At 36.3% G+C, this 17,502-nt stretch overlaps 1 protein-coding gene across 1 annotated transcript in view; it reads left to right on the forward strand.

The window, feature by feature from the left end:
• The first annotated feature begins 1,914 nt into the window (after positions 1-1,914).
• SHOC1 (shortage in chiasmata 1) overlaps positions 1,915-17,502 on the forward strand; it is a 56,481-nt gene continuing 40,893 nt past the window's right edge. The window contains exons 1-5 of the mRNA XM_035890821.1: positions 1,915-1,959; positions 5,457-5,586; positions 6,185-6,266; positions 11,974-12,164; positions 16,158-16,320. Of these exons, the coding sequence (XP_035746714.1) occupies positions 1,915-1,959; positions 5,457-5,586; positions 6,185-6,266; positions 11,974-12,164; positions 16,158-16,320 (611 nt within the window). The remainder of the gene's footprint in view (positions 1,960-5,456; positions 5,587-6,184; positions 6,267-11,973; positions 12,165-16,157; positions 16,321-17,502) is intronic.

The raw sequence follows: 17,502 nt of genomic DNA on the forward strand, positions 1-17,502 counted from the left end.
GGAGCCAATCGGAGGCGCGAGTTCCACTTCCCGCGCGGGCGGGGGCGGGCGGTGCCGTTGGCGGCGGGGGAGCTGTCGCCCTGAGGTGAAGGCGGCCGTCCCGGGGGGTGGTGGCGGCGTGTGGTGCTTAACGCCAGGTTAGTTTCCGTCTTCGCTGCCCTCCCTCCCTTTCCGCCATACGTCGCCACTTAGTCACTGTAGGTTCTCCACCGATTTTGAAAACTGCGGACTTAAAAACGTTGGATGCCGGGAGAAATACCTCATACTGCATATTTCACTTAAAATTGGTGTTCCCCGGAAATGAAACAGGATCATGTTCTTCAGTTTTATTGTTTCCCCTTAAAGACTTAAAAGATTTTGAGTATGCTTGGATGTCATTGTATCCTGACAGACTAAGCCCCACTCTTCCCATTTTAAATTGGAAAATTGAAATGCACCTGCTTGAGATGGTTTTGATGTCTAATGGTTGAGTGACACACCCTTAACAAACTAGTTGTAATAGTTACAATTCTATTGCTTAGTATTCGTGTGAATGCATGGTTATATTACTATCAAGAAATCTTAATATGTAATACACATCAATGCTATTAAGTTGCAGTTTTCCTCCCTGTGCTCCTGCACTTAGTATTAAGGTACAAAACTATCCCTTCTTACAACCTCATCCCTTCTTGCTCCACCCTCCCACACCAAGTCTGTTGGGCCTAGACCTGATGGAGGGTCCAGCGGATTGTACAAAGGGTTTTCCTTAGCATCCCCAGCCTTTTTGGTCCACTGGTTACGTTCACCACTGTTTCCAACCATTCACACTCCTCCCACCAGGAGGTTCCCCTCTACTTCGTTCTCCACCTGCTTTTATACCTTATTTCCTGTTTCTTTTCCTGAACCCTCCCTTTTACCACCCCTGGACTTCCTTTTCTCTGCCCAGACTACTCTCAAGTAAGCAACCAGCCCCTAATTACTTTTTCCTCATTGGTCCCAATTCTGTTACATCCATACCCAAATTTCATATTTCCAACGCTGTTACCTAGGCAATTTTAGCCTAATACCATGTTACAGATACCTACTGGTATGTATATGAAGACAGCCTTGTGTCACAAGTTTCTCTTACGGCCCTGCAATTCATGTTGATTACATTTCGTTTACATTGTACACTTTTTGGATAGAATTGTCTTTAGCCTTGACTCCCCTACCTGATTTTGATTCAGAACAAGGATTCTCTTACCTTATGTATACCTGAGCAACAATACATCCTGTTTTGTGCTCAACACCATATCACTGTCCTTGTATAGTTTTCATCTCACTCGCAATTCCCATTAGAAGCATCAACTAATTTAGACCTGTGTTCCAGCAGGGCCTCTTGCTCTCAACTAGCCTATACAATCACTTTTTCCCTTGTAAAACTGAGGGAAAGAAAAAAATTTCCCTCATAAATACATATGCAGTGAAAAGTTAATAGTTTAGATAGCTGAACTACTCTTTGAAAGCTAATTTAGAATCCATAAAGATGAATCGAATCAGCTAAATTCTTATAATTATTGCTTAGGGGAAGTAATTTGTATTGCTTACATTCACTTAATGGTTTGAAATGTTTTCTGGGAAACAAACAACAAGATGCATAGCTAAAAAAAAAAACCAAACCAAAAGCCCAGTTCCTTTGGATAAAAATCAATTGTCCATGGTCTGTAGTTAGTCTGTTATATCCTTCCAAAGGAGTAATACTGCACACTTTGGGTAGCCTTCTATAGGAAGTTCAGTCCAAGGTGCACGTGCTAGCAGAAATGAGGAAGTTATTCTTGTAGAACCTTAATTTCAATTTTATCTTTCACATTTTTGCATGTTATAGGAAGTTTTTAATTAATCCATGTTCTGTATATCTTCTAGACAAATGAAGTGTTGAAAACATCACAAAGCAAGATGTTTGCAGCTTTAAAGTATCTCTCAACAGACTATTTATATGAGGTATGGTTTTATTGTTTCTCTTAATATTCAGCAAGAAATATGCCAGTAACTGAAGAAAAGATTGAGTGCACATTAAAAAGAGATATAGAAAACTACTTAGGAATTCTGTTTCAGTGAGGTTGTTGTACTCCACTTGCTGAGATAACATAGTGAATTGATTACAGCTTTTTTAATAAAAAATTTAAGTACAATTTTGAGAAAACTGAAGAGCATCAATTTTTTTTAGTGCCTGTTGCACTTATAATTGTGTTTTATAGCCAGCTTCCTGCTTAGAGCTTTCTTTGGAGAGCGCACTGTGCCTTCTAATGCATAAAATTAAATTAATTACGTTTTTGGAGAGCAAATCCAATTTTCTAACCACTTTTATGCATATTAGGATAGTGATACACAACACTGTATTCCCTACTGATGGTAGGGAAGAGGTTTTATAAAGTTTTAGATCAAATTCATGGAGAGCAGATGTTTTCTCACACCTACAATGAATATTTTGGCTTTATAGATATTGATCAGTTTATAGACATAGAAACCTTATGAAGTCTTTTTTTCCTTCCTGTCTATATCTGTGTGATGTTACCAACTGCTTATCACTCAAGCACACTGTCTTACTTAATTGAGTTTTTACATATTTACATTTTTCAAAGCAAGCCTATGAGCCAAATGAAAAAAACCTCTCTGGCAGAGTGGTGCTTTGCCAAGAGGGGACGTTTCTAGTGTGTGAGCAGAAGAATGAAGCAGCGAGACACGATGCCTTCAAGAGTTCGGGGAGAGTGCAAGTACATACACAAGCGCTCTTGGCACGCGGCTGGAGAAATGCAGCCTGGGAGGTAGTCCAGCAATCGTACTTGCGGGTAAACTGAGATCCACGTTATGAAACACATGGCCCGCATCCCTTTCCTCGGAGTGCAGGAATTGTTCCATATAGTACCTGTGTATGTGCCTAGTGTTTTCTTAGATTGTAGCAACCAACTTCTTTTTCTGTTGTAACTCCCAACAGTATGCAATCTGCCATTTAATATTTGGGTGAAAACCTCCTCACAGTAGTTCCATTCAGTTTGATCTTCAGATGTTCCTGTGTTCCTGTTTTTTTATTCCTGTGAATTAAAAAGTATGTGTGTTAGCAAAACATGGTGTGGGCTATCATGCAAAAAAGAAGAACTACAATTCATAGCTTTTCTTGCCTGAATTTTGAGGAGTAAGGCAGTGCTGACAGCAGGGCAAATGAAAAGTGGTAGAAGAGAAATGTTTAACAACCTGCTGAATGGCTGCTCTGGAACAGAGTATGAATATTGCTCTGTAATACTACCAGAATGGGTTAATGGATATGGTCACACATTTAAAGGTATTACAGACCTGACTGTGCAAGGGATATGCTGTGCTAAAACTGCAGCTTCTTGTTCCACTCTTGTGCCTAGCTTCTACCCTCCTGCTGTAAAGTACGCGATAGTTAAATTGACTCTTCAGGCATCCAGTACATCAAGTGCACTTGCCTAATGCTTCCAACTCTTAGGAAATGCTGGAATTTGATGAGCGTATCAAATTGTGATTCCTGCACACATCTGGCTCAACTGGATGTGTAATCCTGCTCTTAATGTACTTGCTACGCATTTTTGTCAACCCCAGATAGAGTTTTTCCAGTTGCCAAGTATAAATGTATCTTTGAAGAAAGGAGCCTTTTCAGTCATTAAAGACACAGGAGTTAGATTCCTTGTGCTACTGAGTGTTGTAGGTGTGATTACAAAGTCACCTTAGAAGTTCAACATTCTTTTATGTTATCAACTGACAATATATGCAAGCTGTGTGGAACTATAAAAATGCACATAATATCTATCAGTAAGAAAAGAAATTTGCAGAGACCTTTACATTTCCTTGAGAAACAGGGATAAATATGCTGGCCACACTCCTCTTAATGCACCCCAGGATACCATTGGCCTTCTTGGCAACAGGGGCACACTGCTGGCTCATGGTCAGCTTGTCATCCACCAGGACTCCCAGGTCCCTCTCAGCAGAGCTGCTCTCCAGCAGGTCAGCCCCCAGTGTGTAATAAATGCCGTTGTTTTAGCTGTAACTTCAGTACAGATTACTTAAACTGATGTATGGCCAGTTATATGTAGAAGACCTAGGTCCAGTTGCCTGTAGTTGTCTGTTTCTGCCTTTTTTGTTCAGAATTTGTGAAGGAGTTCACTGTGGAAATGACATGCTTTGACGTAGGCAAGAGGGAATGCATTGGCTCAGTTTGATGTTTATCAGTCTTTTACAAGAGTCTTCTAAAGAAAAGTGCTATGATGGCAGTAGCTTTTGTCTTTTTTTGTAAAAAATAACTGGCATTTACAGAGTTCTATCTATCCCGCAAAGGATTGAACTGAAATGGAAAAAGGATCAGTAAAGGTGACATTTCACAGAAGGGACAGTATTTATTCACATTGCTTCTCATGTCTTCTTTTTTTTTCTTTTTTTTTTTTCCCTCTTTTCTTTTTCATTTTATCTTTGCCTATACAGGAAGGTCTCACAAGTGCACCAACAGCACTGTTGTTCTGGTAGCAATCCAAGTAAATGAACTATTTCTAGTTTGTCACCTGAGATGTCTAATGGTACAGGCTATAACTGGCTTGACAGTGTATGCTGAAATGGGTGGACATTTCCAGGACCTGAAGCCACAGAGCTGAAGTCAGGCGATGGACTTAGAACTACAGAGAAGTTTCTAGTGTTATTCATGATGTTTTCCCACATTTCCATAGCTAGTTGCCTTTTCCAGTATGCCTTTTACACCCCAGAATTTTTGAGGACAACTTCTTCCTAAGCTATAAACTTGTTAAATCCAAACCCCTGTCTAAGAATGATTTTCCTCTGCTTCCTAAACTCACTGTTTGTTCTGTTGTTCTGTGCTATTTATACAGCACTGCATGTGGGATTTTGTGACAAAAGAACTGTTAGATAGTTTATTGAAGGTGGTCTTCAGTGAAGAGTTACTGAAGTTGCCATGTTGACTATCTAATTCTAGAATTCAGTTGGTTACTACCATGCTCCCCTGTTGTTTTTACTGAAGATAAAAGGATTTGCAAAGGGCTTTTGTTAGCTCATAATGGCACATGAAAGCTGAGAGCCTTGAGAATATTATGAGCACTTAAAACAGCAATAGTAGGAATGATTTTAAATTGTCTCTGGCCAGTTTATGCACCTGTCAGTTCAGGAGACCAATGCAAGTGTTAAGATAAGCACTTGTAATTGCACAGGCAAAGTTTAGGTAGGTGTAGCTAAGCATACATACAGTTTTGCATGTGCAGAAGAGTAGATTAAAAGCTAAGTATCCAGTCAGGTAAATTAATATCTTCTCTTAGTTTGGACTGCCAGTTTTACAAAAAAAAAATAAAGTGTCAATATAAAATATCACGTTCTAGTAGAAAACACTTGAAAACAGTGGGACTGTTTGAAGAGGTAGTGTACAAAGAAGAACAGAACTGTCTCTCTCATAATTTTATCGCGTGCCTTTTCTTCTGCAGAGTACGGCAAGGCAGAAGATTTCCATCTGGAGATTATCACTTTGCTTTCCTCCCTGTTTACATCAAGATGAAAAGTATCATCTCACTGGACTCTTTGCTGATGATAAGTATAGGAAGCCATGGACTAGAAGTAGGTTATATAGTCCTTAAGTTTTAGTTTAGATTTACTGTGGATTAAAGAAAAAGCTTGTGTTTGTGCATAATATGATCAGTCTGGTTAAAAAAAAGTAAGTTCTTTCTGGAAGTAGCAGTATGTCAGTTCATATAGCTCTTGAAGGTAGAATGTGTTCATTGCCTAAGTAGAAACAAATTGGTAACAGATATTTATTTGTGTATGGCACCATAAATGAGGGTGATATTTGATTAGTTTGTAGAGATCTTTGGAAAACTTTCTGTATGGACGTGCTGTTATGGAAGAAAAGCTATGATCAGAGACAAGTAAAATACTAAATCTGATTAGTTGGGAGAGGTTTGAAAGATGATGCTGAGGTTTTGTGATGTGGAAAAAAATGGGGATTTCCAAGCATAGAGGTAAATATATATATAGAAGTATTTGCATCTTTCTGTGTGTATTTGCATTTACTTTTACTAATGGAAACTAAAAGCATTGTTTTTTCTGTATATCCTGTGTAAATTTGGGTTAGCCTCTGCAATGGTTTGATCAATACATAAAAATAAAAATTAATTTTAATAATTTCTTTCTGATTCTTTTTCTCTCTTTGTCTCAGTCACTTCAACACAGAACATGATTGATGTTTCGGTATTGGATCAATGGAGGAAAAGTTTATCTGTGGCAGATTTCCTGGAAAAGTCAGTAATCTTAGGTTAAAACCATATATGATTCCTTTGATATCATTCAGGTACTTTGTGAATCCTAAGCTAATGATGATAACAGAATATGGGAATGTTTTTCTGACAGTAGCGACTGTGCGGTGTACTGGAGCTGTACACTGTTACAGATAGCTTAAAGGTGGCTTTTTCTCTAAAAGTAGCATGTTGTTATGGAGTTCTCTGCTCCTTTATCTCATTTGTGTAATGGTTGTGTAATCTATTTATGACATTGGAGAAAGTCTCTGAAATCTGTGCGTGAACATGAAAATAAGCCATGGAGACATTTTTCCCCCTCCCTCTCTAAGTTCGTTATCTCATAACTGTAGATGAAGCTATTAGAAGAAGGGTATTCATAAATCTTTGAAAAGGTGCAAAAGGCAGTTATAAAAAGTCAAGCTTGCATTATAGCAATGGAAGATAGGCATATTTGGTTTTAAATTATATATATAAAGTCAAAATGTGTCAAATGAACTCTGAAATAGAGTTCATTTTAAAAACATGTTTGCAACACAACCTTTACAGCATACATAAGTCATGAAAGAAAATGATGATTCAGTGTATTTCTGTTCTCAAACAATCATCAGTGTGAAAGAAATAGAAAAAAAACATTTATGCTTTTACAGGCCAGTCTAAAATCTGTTATCTTCAAATCTGCATAAAAAAATGGTTGTGAAGAAAACTTGTAGTTGGAGAATTAAGTAATCATGTATGGAAAATGCCAGCACCAAGCTTGCCAGTACCTTACAGTGGCACTCTTCTGTGATTTCATTATGATACTGTTTTTAATTGCATTGCTATGTACTATTTTTTCGGCGTAAACCTCTGCTCATTCGTGGTACAGAAATGATCATGCTCATAGAGTGGCTCAAGGCTGTGCAGAGAACGATGTGACTGTCTGTGAAATTTGGCCTCTGTTGTAGAAATGGAGAGGTCTTTTTTCTCTAGAAGTGGTACTACATGAAAATGAAGTGCATAGCTCTCCAAAAACATAGTTACTGCAGGAGAAGAAAACTAGAATAAAAATCACATAATGGGAGGTTTTCTGGAAAAAAAAATCTTTACCCTTAATTTAAAAGGACAGATAACTCTCTTGGTGTTCTGTGTAATTCTTCTATCATTAGTTAATAATCATAATAGACTCTGGAGAGGTGGCGTTTTCCTAGTGTTACGTAATTCCTGGAGCTTGGTTAAGGAAGTCAAACGCTGCCTGAGGAACTGATTGTAGTTTTGGCTTTGTCAAAACTCCTGTGCAATTTTGGGCAAGTCATTTGAACCAAAAACTCTGCAGTTACCCACTGAATGTGTACTCATTTTCTGGCAGACCTAAAGAAGCTGAGTACTCATAACTGAAGTTGATTAAGAGTACTAGTACTTAAACGTGGAAAGGTGCCGGATACTTTGAAAGACTCAGAGTTTGATGTCTTAGATTGGCACCCAGTATGAGTATCTTGGTTTTGTTATAGAGAATGTAGATGATAATATTACCATTTTTATGGGAATCTTGTGAGTTCATTTTCTGTTTTTCTTACAATGTTATTAGAAATATCCAAGATAGTGTATTTGTATTCAACGTGGGGTTTGTTAAATGGCTGACAGCCGTGTGCTCAATAGGGAAGATAATATCATTGAACAGTTTTCATTACTCAGTTAACCAGAAGATTTGGAAAAAAAAATTTTTTACCAAACATAGTACCCAGTAGGGCATAATATAGTGTCCGTTTTTAAACTGGGTCAAAGTCCAGTTAAAAGTTTTGTAACATTTCAGTGACTTCCTTTGTAACTTTCAACATTATTTTGATAGGGATTTTTAATAAAACTTCCCCTTTTCTTTTTTGAAAAAGGAAAGAAAAGCAACAAATAACGGGAAAATGTTCTCAGCTTTGGTCCTTTGGATCCATAGTACTAGTCTTTGCCTTCTGAACACAGTAGTGAGATAAATATTTTAGGAGGCTTTATGGGAGAATTGAGTGGGTTTCCTTGTGATGCTTGCATTCCTCCTGTGGGTTGGTGGGAAATGCTCTCTATAGGCTAGCCGCCATTGTCCTCATTTCATGTCTCTCTAGGATTCAGGTAACTAACAGATGTTTAAGCGGCTAACTTTTAGCTGTATAGGCCCTCCTTTTCATCTTGGTCTCAGGCTTGTGGTACTAAGTGAAGAAATGTCTGAGTACTTTTAAAATTTAGACCTGGAGCCCTAAATCTCCCCTAATATTTGAGTTATAAAGAATGCACACTATGTGGAAGTTGGGCTGATTTTAACTGCTGAACATAAAAAATGGAAAATTTAAAAGAAAAAATTAAATAATATTAAAGAAAAGAACAGTTTTGCACAGATGCAGAAATTTTATTGTGCTATAGATATAGCAAAATCAAAAGTAAAAAAAAAATGTACTTACTTGTTTGGGTTGCCGAAACCAACCTGGAAATATTACTTTGGAGACTTGCATTTGAATAGCTTAACTGGGGTTGGACTAGATAATCTCCAGAGGGCCCTTCCAACCTCAGCCGTTTTGTGATTCTGTGATCCTGTGAACTGGAAGCATCTGATGATATTTCCAGGTTTTAATTCAGTCCAGCATCTATCAATGTAACCAGTACACCACTGCATTTTTAAAGAAAACTAAACTATATAGATTTTTAGATTTTATGACAAAAAGATAATTACAAAATTAATTGCATCTGAAATTATTCTGCCTTATAATGAGCTTGAATTATAGGTTTAGATTAATACCAAAAGCTGCACTGAAGAACAATTGAAATTACATTCTGTATCATCAGAAGAAATTAAGACTTTTGTGTATAATATAATAATCTTTGCACCTTCAGAGAGTGAAAAATTTTATGAGGATGCTGCAAAACCCATGCAAAGATATCACCCTAGGCATTGTCTAGACTAATAACAGTAACAGAAAAAAAAATTCCCAAAGAAGTTGTTATAAAGACACAGTGTGGTTTAGTGAACAATTCAAGAGTCAATTAGATGCTATCTCAAGGGATATTAAATGCCAGGAATAAAGAAGTTTATTAGACCAAACAGCATTTACTTTTACCTGTTGTTTTAGCACTTAAGTTAATCCTAACTTCTAGGTAAATCTGAGGAAATCAGTGCATGTATTAGACTCCAGTTACAGAAAAATTGAGATTATTTAACATAATGTATTTTAAAATTAAGTGGGCTTAGTCTGTGTACCAGTGAAAAATTAATTGGAGTGAGCCTAGGAAATAAGGAGCAAGGAGTTAAACTTACGAGGAAAGGATGTCTTTGTGCTTCAGGTCCTTCAAGTGCTTTGCATTTTGTTTAAGGTAAGTAAAGAGAATCTAACTCAGATATTTTAGGATAGTGGTTTCACTACATATAATTCATCACAAGTCATTGTAAGTATTTCTGGTGGGAATACTGCCATGGATTTGCAGAATGAGCAGTAAATATGGTAGGTGGTTTATTTTGGATATTTAAACATTGACCAACAGCAAATATTTTTTAGTAGATTTATTGTTATTAAGGAACAAGGAGTGAATAGTGTGACAAGTAGATTTATAGATGACACTGATTTCTGTATAATAGTCAAAACAACAGATGACAGGAAATAAGCAAGATGTTATGTTCTTCTCAAAACTGATTAGAAACAAGCACTAAAATGTTCTGCTGTTGTCATTTAAATCAATGGTAGGCATTTTTTCTGGAGTACAGTGTTTACTGCTGGGTGTGGCTTACCAGAGAACTGTAGTCCCAGAGTTGTACCAAAAAAAGTGTAACTGTCTGGTTAAAAGATTCTAGCCTTACTAATGGTATGTCCCAGATGTGCTGATATGTAATATGGTTATAACTGAGTTCAGTATCTTTGGATTGCTTATCATAAGATTCTATTCTAAGACTCTGCTCAGAAGATGACTGTTCTAACAGTAGGTAGGCACAAGTTTTTACTACTGAGTAGGGGCTTTGTGTAGATTTTTTATGCTTTTCTGTGTGTCTAAAAATCTAGGTAACTAGATTAGGAGGGGTGATATTTTGACATAAGCTTGTCAACTTGGGTTTTTTGGGTTTGTGATTTTTTTGTTGGAAGTTCTTCCTGTAAGCCAGTGAGGTGTGTAAGTGTGAATGACTGATCAAAGAGGCCAGTGAAGTGGTCTGATTTATTAGGCAGAACTGGCTCAAAGTGCCAGGGAGCCTAATATCTTCTTGGAGAGGCTGAGAATCAAAAAGAGGACAAGAAACTAGTGGGAGAAAAACAATGAGTGGGAGAAAACCGCTGAGAAGACACAGGCTGCCTAGGCAGGCGTGAGAGGACACCTGACAGGAAAAGATATAAGGAAGTGAGTCTATAATTCCTAGAAACTGCTAAATGATTTAATTGGATAAACCCTCTTACTAGCTTTAGTACGTGCAGTTAATTGCCAAGCTTATGTTGATGATGGAACTCAACTGTCCATATTTCAAAGATACTGCTGAAAGTTTTCCTTTGTATTGTAAAGATCTAACTGAAGCTAAATACATTACATCTAATGTAGTGCCTTCTGTGTACAAAACACTGTGCAAGCATGACTATATGACTTCAACATATACTTCCATACTTAGACTAGTCTGTCATTTAAAATATTTACAATTTCCCAGAACAGCCTTACTAAGGGCTTGACTCTGGAAAAAGGCTGACCCATGTAGTCTCGAATCAGCACCTCACTTAGGCATGATCTATCTATAAAACTATAGGGAAACCCATTGATTTCAGTGAAGATGGCCCACATGTAACTTGGCACAGTGTTTTAAGGTCCGCGGATTTTTCAAAGGCTTATGCCATGTTAAGGTCTGAACATTAGTTACTATCAGTGCTGCATATTTATTGCTTGTGGACTATACTACATGCAGTTTCAAAATTAACTTTTGAGCTATACTCAAAGATGTGATAAAACAGTTGATTTTTTTTAAAAGATGTGTAATAGAACTTACTATTGCCGCCTAAATGTGAAAGTCTATACTGAAATTCAGAGGGGCACTTATATACTTATTCCATTTATGAGATTTACCTCCAGATGGCTAGCAAATAGCAAGACTGTGTAATGCAAAGCATTGTTCCAGTCAACTTACACAGGTAACAGCATTAATATGACCATATTTTAATTAGCAATTACAAATATTTTGTCCGATGCATAATTAGCTTAGGACTATGCTTTTTTTTTTCTGCAGTCAAATGATTTTGCTATCTATTTGGCAAGCAGGGTTTTTTCCTGAAAAATAATAGTAGTATTGAGATTAGTATGAAAAGTGACAGGAAAATGAAGTGGGTTTGTTTCTTGATTTATCCTGTCTTTTCCCTGTTACAGTTACTTGCAATTTCTGCATGATTTTTGAAACACAACTATACATTTAAGCCAGCAGCATATTTTTGTCATAAATGTTATGACATCAATAGACTCGATGCTTTTTTCCAGCCATTATTCTTTTGTGCAATTTAATGCTGGGGGTAAACTTAAAGGGCTTTTCCTTGGGGAAGAATTACACATGTAATTTGACCCTGGATCTAGTGAACAGTGATAACAAGTCTGTAATTTCTGATCTTCAGTGAATACAGTGATTATCAAAGTTCTTAGAATATCTTTTTGAGTGCCATTGGCTCACTGAAGAGTCAGGGAAGTTAGTACAGTCCTTTTACAACAGCTTAAGTCTCAGATATTTTCTTCTGCTTTTCAGGAAACCTATCTCTTCTGTAGCATTCAATATTAGTAATGAATCAACAGAAGTTATTCCAAGTTCAAATCCCTGCTCTCAGACTGATATAGAAGGACCTTTTTTACTTATGAATAATGTTTTTAAGGGAGAATACACCCAAGAGAAATATTTGAAGACTGACTATGCCACTGAATTTAAAGAACAATGGCAAGGTAAAGTGTTTAATTCACGGTTTTCTAACATTTTGTGGAGTCAGCTTGTTAACTTCCATAACTTTTTGTGCATGATCCATAGACATTGAAGAGGTCATTTGGGTGATCACAGCCTTTGCAACTGCAGAAGTTATAACTGTTTAAGAGAGATTTACTCCCTGGAGAAGCAGGGTTTGTCTTAACAGTTCAAGATAGATGCAAGCCAAAAGAAGTTTCAGGGTGATCAAATATATGGTGGAAGGTGACAAAAAGTATTACAAGTAGATCTTATCAGGCATTGTTCAAAATGCTAATGATCCTTTGTACCCCAATAAAATTAGATCCCTGTGACATGTTCTTTTACTGTGTCAAGGAGGGAAAGAAATAAGCAGTTTCTGCTGTGTCGGTAGGATGAAGATAGTTCAAATTGGGTAGTGTTCCTATGTGTTTTCTGAAACTTAATGATTAGTCAGTGCCCTACAATGAATTCTAATCACAGAAAAAAAAATATGGTGAAACTATTTGATTCAACTGTATTACGATTTATTGTTCTGAGCTATCAGGTTTCTTTTTTCAATACCTTCTTTATATATATATATATATATATTTGTCAGTTATGTTACTTTAGAAAAGGAAAGTAATGTAATCATTTACTAAGAGGTTTTTCCACAGTCACACAGAGGAGGCAGGTGGTTCTTGATACAACATTGTACAAGATAACATTTACTAGGAACATAGTATCAACAATGCAAGTACATTACAGTTAATAATTGAAAGACAGTAATCTTAATTCATCTGATTAAGTAATTACAGGAGGCTTTTTTCAAAGCTAGGTGGCACATGGCAGAAGGTTTCAATAATTAATAAAGCTCTCCATACTGTGTGCTTAGAAAGAGAATTCAGATTCTTTCATGTGTCTTAGCTATTACTTTCTTAGGAACAATCAAGAGAGCTAAAATTCCATGGACAGGAGTCTCTGAAAGAAAAAAAAAGTACAAATTTCATAAAACATTTTATATTTTTTGAAGTTACAGATTATTATTATGTTTAAACAAACATAGATAGGCCAGCTAAAAACACTGGATTTATTTTTTTCAATGAGAGAACATTAAATTATTCACCACTCTGGTGAGTGGTTTATTGAATTAGCAGATCAATAATTATATTTCAAAGTAACCGATGTGTTACTGCCAACCCTTTTTCTAACTGTCTATTTGCATTAAAGAAGGAAATGTTAGCAGAACAAGTCTGTTGACTTTTGAGGGAAGTATTAATTCTAACATTTTTAAAAGCTGACATTCTGAAAGATTTGCAAGCTATTTTGTGTCATTGAGAACCTGCTAATTAATGCCAGCTAGTCTGCTAACAGTACAAAACTGACTATGTTTCACTAAAGGCATGAAGATACATACAGAGAGTGAAAAACCATGGAAATTTACTAATAGATAAAAACTGTTAGAAGTGGAATTTTATGGGTAATGTGACATAATTATCTAACCTGTATTGAAAAAAAAATACGAAAGAATAGGATTTGAAATGATAATTTAAAATCTGTTTTCCCAATAGAGGAAGGTTATATTTGAATTCTAAATAGCTTGATTTACTACTGCAGGAGTTTTTTTCTACCAGCTTGTGCATATTAAAATGTTTCATGGTTATTTCTGTTAATGTAACCCTGTTCTTCCTTTCAGAGAACAACATCAATTTCTTCAGTCATTTAACTTTTTAAAGGTGTAATATAAGAAATAATGCATATAATACTTACTAAGAGGTGAAGCATTTAAAGGTTCTTGCTTAAAGCAATTAAGTTTCCAATAAGGTTGTGAAGTTTAGTGTAATAGGGTGTGCACACATTTAAAATGTAGCTAGTAAATTATTACTGGACTATAGCAGTGGAAAATAGTAAGTCAAAACCTGTGAAATAGGAAGCACATGGAGTGGGAAAGCTAAAAACTTAATTTGACTCAGTCAGTAGCTGCAAAGTTCTAATCTTCTTCCCAAATACATTTGATTTATATTAATTACAAACATGCTGTTTAGCATGCCTTTCTGTTTTGCATAGGCTGTCTGTTATGAGAAAAAGGTCACAGTGGAATGACAACTGTGTTTGTACCATTAAGCTGAAGAGCACTGGCACATGATGGCACTGGCAGTAAAACCCCCATTCAAACATGAACTGAATATTTGATCCCTGATTGATAAAGTACTTGAGCTCATGCTTAAGCCTGTTAAAGTTTTTTTCTGAAGTGCTTTCATGGTCAGAAATTACTAAATCAGAGAAAGTGATGATACTGAATTCAAGTTACAATTCTGAAAAATTAGCATATTAAAAAATGTGGAACTGCACTTCCTAAAATCACGAAGTGGCAGCTCTGTTCAGTTTTGTACAGATTTTGAACACTGGCATTTGTGAATTTCAAACTCTACCTATTGCTCCAGTTATAAAGTTATGTATCTGGATAGCAGTTAGGTATGTGATTGTTTCTGTTCCACTTCAGGAGGGCACTTCAGTGAATGCGTAAGTGCAGTCTTCTGTAAGCATGCTTTCCTGAGGTGGGGAGTAAGTAGTTAAAATGTGTTAAAATTAACAAAGAAATTCACTAATTAAAATATATGTATCACAGTAGAATAATGAAATTAATTGCAAAACTCCCTTTTCATACACATTAAGTACTAAAGCCACTTATAATAAAAAGATACAATACAAATGAATATAATAAAAAAACCCAAACTATAGCTACATTGGGATAATAAATGCAAAACAGGGTGAAGTTGTGCCTTATTTGACCTGATTTAGGTTTAGGATATTAGGAGTTATTCTGCTTTCTTTGAAGTAACAAAAAATAATGAGATATTATTTGAGGACAGCATGATCAAATTTATGTCATTGAAGCAGTTTGTATTTTCTGATAGATTTTAGCACCTAATTTTGCAACCACTATTTGCCTGAATATTGAGGTGCTTTCTACTTTATTTTTCTCGTTGTCTGAAGAAAAGGAAAAAGAATAAATCGGTGGTTTTGAAAACTGCATCAGAAAACATGTCTATTTTTTAATTGGAGGTACTTTAAGCTTTATAGGCTACTAGAAGACTTAGTAACCTCTCCTGACTTGTTCATCTCATTAAACAGGGACACTTCATAATGAGGCACTTATTTTTTAATTGACAAATTTCTGTAAGGGGATCTGTTTGTGTTAGCAGTGTGAAAACGGTTTGGGTGGAACATAATCTGTGTCTATTATTTTCCAGCCACTAGGAAGGAAAGGAAGGTTATTACAGATAGGGAGTAATCCAGAGAGTGAGAGGGAGATGTGGGAATGAGGAGGCTTCCATGTTGGTAAAAAACAAGGAAGAAGAACAAAAAACTCCCTTTTCCGTTCTATATGTATTATATATGTATAATATATGTGTGTGTATTATGTTACAAATACAAAGGATTGCATCAAATAGAGTTGTGATTACTGCATCAGTTCTGTCTCATGGAGAGTAGTAGTCTAAATTCAAAAGCAATTAAGGTCCATAATGTCATCTTTCTTGAAATGGTAATAATTTGTAACCTGTATTTTTTGTCTGCTTGTTTTGTAAGTAAATTTTTTGTTAGTTCGGAATTAGAGAATCCATTTATGTTTAGGTGTATATGGAAAGACTGCCTCATTTCTACATTAAAAATTGCACTGAGCTAAGATTCTCAGCCAAATCTACCTCAAAAGTTCCATTGTCATACATTACAATGCAAACAAAGAAATGAAAAGAAAGCACCTTTTCTTTTTAACAGGTGTTACACAAGACAAAAGAAAAAGCAAAAGAAAACTAAAGCTTATCACACAAAGTATTGGAAGTCTAGATTTTGTTGTATTTCAATCTTAAAATCCCTAAAATGTTTAAAGTAAAATGTAGTTATTATTTTGCTGACATTTAGAGCATTTCAGCAGTTGCTCAAGAATTCAGTTTATTTTGATAATTCTTATTATGTTTATATTGTTTGTTAATGTATTTTTTCTCATTTTTCTTCAGATTTATGTATGAAAGAGGAACTTGTTTTTATTGATAATCTTGAAAATTTTCGTAAAAATCTGCCTAGTTCATCTGTACTTCTGAGCAGACTACATTTTTTTTTAGTGAAAGATCCCCTTTTAGATTCTGAAGGACAGAGTTTAACAGAAGAGAACATTTTCAGGTATCTACAAATTGTTGTGTAATATTAAACATAATGTGTAACGCCATTAACATTTTAACATTTTCTGTTGTATGTTAACTTTTTAGCTAATTTATATTTGCAACAGGTAAAGACTTCAGCTTTTCTTCTTATGAAAAAGATGAGTAAGGTGGAATTTATATGCATTATTTAAGAAAGCTGGATAAATGAAATTATGTGATTTTTATATTCTGTAAGTGTGAAACGTGCTCAGGGTTTTAGATTTGAAATACTGAAAAAATGTCCATCTTTAAGGGACCTGGTCCTCCCTCAGACTGACTGATTCCCTATCAGTAAAACGCCACTAAATTTAGTTGGGCCAGGATTTACACATACTTCCATGTTCCGTCTTTCTCTCCTCTCAGTCATCCTGTCAGTAAATCCATGCTCTTACCCTGCTGAGCTGTATTTCTTCAAGTTCAAATATTAATTATTCTTATGGTTTTGCTCACTTTCATATTGCTCAGTTGATTGAATTTAACTGAGTGATGTCTTATGTCAGGGATTTGAACAAACTGGTACATTAAACCAGGTAGAAGTTATATTCAGAATGTGCCTAGTATTTTGTAAATATATTCATCTGTATACATATATTCATGTATTATCAAGGACCTGGACAAGGGGATTGAGTGTGCCCTCAGTAAATTTGCAGATGACACCAAACTGGGTGGGAGTGTTGATCTGCTCGAGGGGAGGAGGGCTCTGCAGAGAGACCTGGACAGGCTGGATCAATGGGCCAAGGCCAACTGTATGAGGTTCAAGAAGGCCAAGTGCCGGGTCCTGCACTTGGGTCACAACAACCCCATGCAGCGCTACAGGCTTGGGGAAGAGTGGCTGGAAAGCTGCCTGGAAGAAAAGGACCTGGGGGTACTGGTCGACAGCCAGCTGAATATGAGCCAGCAGTGTGCTCACGTGGCCAAGAAGGCCAATGGCATCCTGGCTTGTATCAGGAATAGTGTGACCAGCAGGAGCAGGGAAGTGATCGTGCCCCTGTACTCAGTGCTGGTGAGGCCGCACCTCGAATGCTGTGTTCAGTTTTGGGCCCCTCACTACAAGAAAGATGTTGCAGGGGGAATGGTTTGAAGCTGTGCCAGGGCAGGTTTAGGCTAGACATTAGGAAAAACTTCTTCACCGAAAGGGTTGTCAGGCTCTGGCATGGGCTGC

This window comes from Egretta garzetta, unplaced genomic scaffold (genome assembly GCF_000687185.1).
Source record: "Egretta garzetta isolate BGI_Z169 unplaced genomic scaffold, ASM68718v1 scaffold22, whole genome shotgun sequence".
In the NCBI taxonomy this organism is placed as follows: Eukaryota; Metazoa; Chordata; class Aves; order Pelecaniformes; family Ardeidae; genus Egretta; species Egretta garzetta.